General features: G+C 47.2%; 1 protein-coding gene across 1 annotated transcript; it reads right to left on the bottom strand.

The window, feature by feature from the left end:
* Positions 1-536: 536 nt before the first annotated feature.
* On the bottom strand, positions 537-2,897 carry FOMMEDRAFT_159228 (uncharacterized protein; the record flags this gene model as incomplete). The annotated part of the gene is made up of 6 exons (XM_007269215.1): positions 537-742; positions 1,015-1,840; positions 1,911-2,130; positions 2,194-2,434; positions 2,487-2,655; positions 2,715-2,897. 6 exons carry the CDS (start codon positions 2,895-2,897, stop codon positions 537-539), a joined length of 1,845 nt encoding a protein of 614 aa, XP_007269277.1.
* Positions 2,898-4,812: the final 1,915 nt, after the last annotated feature.

The raw sequence follows: 4,812 nt of genomic DNA, 5'->3' as shown, positions 1-4,812 counted from the left end.
GACTTTTTCGTGATGTCGGACTGTGTGAGTATCGATTGAAAGGGCGACAATGGTGATGGATTCACACTTTGAGGTGATTATATTTAGACAAGCTTGGTATTTGCGAAGGACAGGATATTTGCATGACAAATCCTTTCATGTCAACATCACCAAATCGAACGCGAAAATGTATTGGAATTTACTGCTAAGACATATATTTTTTACATATTGTGGATCCTTATATTTGCTTAGTAAATATATTGCCTTGTCAGACTCTGCACGTTTTGGTGATGAACTACAAGCCACCGATGCACCGTAGCACCTTCAGTTGCATAGTCTCCTTGCCTAGCGTTGTACTACTTGAGGGTGGCCAGTATTGATAAGATATCGAACCTGGATAGTTTAGATATCACAAAATATGTCACTTCACTTCCTAAAGTAAACTAAAACACCAATTAGCTGAGGCGAAGAAACAGTCGGAGTCTCAACTTGTCTGTCCTAAATTGGTATCACAGGGTCTGCAACTGGCCCCTGATGAGCTGATCTAGCAGTCCGAGTTACAAACAATGGATATCCAGAAAGCCTGCATTATTGCTATCATAATGCAGAACCACAGCACGGGAAACCGCATACGACTGCTTCAGCTTCTGCATCGCGTGGAGAGCATCCATCTCTACTCTCATCCCGGCTTGGACTATTTTCCACGTCTCACGCGATGAGATATCGGACCACCAGCGAGCAGCGTTTGGTGTTGCTGTGAGTCCTACGTATGTGCAGTTATATACTTTTAGTCCTACATGTTCATCTACATACGGTAAAGAAAATATAAAAGGGAAATACTAGATTAAAATAACAAGTTTACATTTAACAAATATGCGTCAAACCTAAAATCAGCTTTAACTGTTGAATTGATAATTTTGTTAACATATGTTTATAACTAATATAAACAAATATATTAAATTCCTAAGAATTCCTTTAACCTCTCCAACATAAAAGAATCATGTGCTTTGTCCATTCGTGCCCACCGCTCTACACCTGGAGCCCACCTTTCATCAATGTTCCAAGATGCTGGATATCTACTCTCCTTGTGTTTGCCAACCCAATCAAAATCGATCAGCATAGCGCCTCCACTTGGTTTGGGGATGATATTTTGGACTTGGAGGTCGCCAAATACGAGGTCTCTGTCGCTAAGCAGCTTGATTGCTCTTTCCACGTCCCTGTAAATCTTCTCACAATCCCGAAACTTCCTTGTAAAGTAGAGTGAGGTGCCTTCAACGTAGTCCATAATGACCATGTACATGCCGCCAACAAGATGAATGCAGCAGTGCAACGTCGGTGCTAATTGCTCTTCAGCAAGCATCTGATGTGCATCCTCATGATAATGCGCAGTGAACTTGACTACAACGTCCACCTCATCGTCAGATCCGTCTCGGCTCATCTTTGCCCGGTAAAGAGCAGATCGCCTCTCTTGTTGTACTTCCTCGTTATCCCCTTCATTCACAAGTTCTCCCATCTGCGATAGCTTGCCAAGATAAGTCAGAGGTGCGATATCTTGACCCTCGGTAGGCAAGGGATTAGGAAACTGGTGTGCAGTAGACACTGTGCGTGGAGCCCACCGAATGTTATGCTCGAGCTTCACGTAGTACTCTCGGAGTTCGGAAGACGCTAGAGACACGGCCATAAAAATGCGACCCAGACGCAAAACCTTTTCAGCTTGCCAAGCATCAAGGTACAATTCCTCAGACAACAATTTGTCGATATAAATTCCATTAGTGAAGATAGCAGTCGATATCTCTAAACGACTACCCATAATACCAAGAAGAACGACTGGGCAGTTCGACCGTTCCACGTATTTTTTGTACTGCAGTATATTTGCGCAACGAAAGATAAGCTTAGCTTAGGATGACATGAATATTCATACTGAAACGGACCTTGTTCTGTGATAAAATTTTGCTATAAGAGATAATTGCCTGAAGAGTTGCGTTGCCTCTGAGACCATCCTCGTTCTTGACTTCCATAACAATACGGACCGCATCGTCCCAAGCGGCATTTGGCTGTGCTGTGCCAGATTCCGTCTTATATCTTGATGATATATTGGTACCAACCAACGTCCCGAAGCGATATCTCAAAGCAAGTTCTCTGTAGTCTTCACTGTCGTATATGTCACAAGATTCGACAATGAACTAGTGACAATTAGAGAGCATATCAGGAGACGGCTCCAGCTCTGCTTGTTTATCAAGGTGCTGCAGGCGGTGTTTAAGCCTGGCGAGGGAATGATTGAATAGTGCGGTTGGTGGTCCATAATTGAAAGCCGGACGATGAATATGCACACCGCGCTTTTCATCGGTACATTGTTTTATTCCATACTCATCGCGGATACCTTGAGACGGGGATGGTAGACGGCGGATTTTGCTAATCTGAGGCATTGTGCGTTCTGATGTATAGCTTTCCAAAACTTGCAAGACGTCAGTTGAATACAGTGTTCGTATAGAGAGCAAAATACGCACCAGAATGGGTCGCAACGATGATGTCTATCTTGTCCTTTTTAGGTGCGGGCCCATTGGCAAAATACTTTGAGAGGTAATAACAAGAGTTCATCCTCTCGCTATCTCGGAGAAGCGACTCCACAGCACGCTCATAGAGTGTCCCGGATGGTCTCAAGTTCAAGTCACGACACTGAATTAACAACGTTAGTCACCAGCACGACGGCAGAGTACCAGGTGGCTGAGAACAACCTTATAAAGATATAGCTCCTCGTTCTCCAGGAGACGCTTGTAATTCTGATTGTTACCAATTGCATCCTCTAGGTCCTGCACATATGCATCCTCGTGTATGAGAAAGGATCGAGGTACCGAGTTGTAATTGTACGGGAAAAAAACCACAAAGCGGTGCTGGTCGGAAGACGTACTGGGGGACATAGCGGATGGGAGACAGCGTGTGTGGTGGCCCAGGGCCAGTCGCGTCGTACTTAACCATATGCGATCACGTGACCGAAACGCATGTTTCGACTAGTACTCTGTAACTTCTGCAGACTGGACTCATACGACCTCCTCACAACATCAAAATGAACCCCTCTTCTCCCCACATGCACGTGCAGTGCGGATGTACGCCGAACTATGTTTATCAAAGAACTCATCCATATCCATACTGGCGTATACATCCTCGGGTACGTCAGTCCCGTCAGCGCCGTCAACAGCAGCGTATAACTCTTTGTCGGTCAGCAAGGCTGGAAGGTGTGCCAGACCTTCCACGCAGAGCCGATTCATTCATCTACGATCGTGCCAGCATTTGCATTCTCAAAGCGGTGTTGCCACATGGGAGTTGGGATCCCACCCTCTTCGTTAATGATAATGAATAAGTCTGGAGAATCAGACCGCCTGACATCCAAGTTCGTGTGCTTATAGTGCGAAAGCAAGTGTTGGCGAGAGACCCTTCGCCGTTGCCGTCAACACAGCAGCAATCTCAAACAGATTCGGTAGCCCCATTGACGATCCCCTCTGCCCGAGATGCGGATTCGAATTGGAAATTGTGGTCTTCGACGAGGACAATGAACCGTTGCTGTCATTGTCGCGCAAATGCCCGAATGGGAAGAGCTTGGCTATCCTCTTCGTCGGTGACTTCCCCGACTCCGGACTCGGGCTGCTGTAGGTAGTGACGGCGGTAGGCGACGTGGATTGGTCATGACCATCACTCGTCTCACACCCAGAGTCAGATCGATCGTTGCTGCCGTGACCTGGCTCTGAACGCGTGCCATTCGCGAGAGGCTGAAGCGCATCAGACAGAGAAGTTGCGTTGATGTCACCATTCTCCCTCGGAATATCCAACTACCCTGCTCTGTAGTAGTCGTCACGCCCATCCTACTTGGTGCGCTACGGTTGCTCCAGGGACTCTCGGAACGCAGCGGGTCACGTGGTGGAACAAGCGTACTCAGGCTGCCAATCGACCGCAGCTCGATGTACGAAGAAGATTCGGTTAAGCTCGATCCCGATCCGGCGTCCAAAGACGAAGAGGTCGTTGTCAACACGGCATTGGTACTCCCGTTCGCAGTCGGCGTCCCTGTTCGTGCTCGTACGAATCGTTCCGCAATCGGCAGGATCATCGGTAGTGGCGGGCAGTGGAAGCGGGGTCTCGGCCTCCTGATCTCTATCCTTGCCTTCTCGGGAAACAGACTGCCCTATCAACCGGAACAACGGCTTCTTCGTCGGTGTATGCGTATTTCGCATCGCCTTCTTCCGGACTCCCCGCCCGGCTCTTCTTCCCTTTTTTCCTTCGTCTTGGCCTTTTTCTTCGTGCGCCCGAGCTTTTCCGTCGCTCCAGAAGAAGCCAAGCTAAGGAGACCGAGTGCGGCCTTGGTAATACAGAGACGTCGGACTATGCGAGTATCGATTGAAAGAGCGATGGCGATGATGGATTCACACTTTGAGATGAATATAATTAGACAAGCTTGGTATTTGCGAAGGACAGGGTATTTGCATGACAAATCCTTTCATGTCAACTACAAGCCACTGTAGCACCCTCTGTCAGCGACAGTATAGAGGGGACCCGAAGGCTCAGCAAGGGGACCCAGGCTACAACTATTCTACACAACAGAAATACAGAATGTGAGTACTAGAACATAGTCAGAACTTGTAGAACAGATGTAGAGAGAGAGTGAGACAAGAGTAGAGTATATAGAGTAAGCCTAAGAGTACAGGACTACCTAGAGTAGACAAGATCAAGACTACAGGACTAGTCTGTGTCAGCAACAGTATAGAGGGGACCTGAAGGCTTAGTAAGGGGACTCAGGCTACAACTATCCTACACAACAGAAATACAGAATGTGAGTACTAGAAT

The sequence above is a fragment of the Fomitiporia mediterranea genome (genome assembly GCF_000271605.1).
Source record: "Fomitiporia mediterranea MF3/22 unplaced genomic scaffold FOMMEscaffold_9, whole genome shotgun sequence".
Classification (NCBI taxonomy): Eukaryota; Fungi; Basidiomycota; class Agaricomycetes; order Hymenochaetales; family Hymenochaetaceae; genus Fomitiporia; species Fomitiporia mediterranea.
This window is presented reverse-complemented; position numbering and strand designations above follow the sequence as displayed.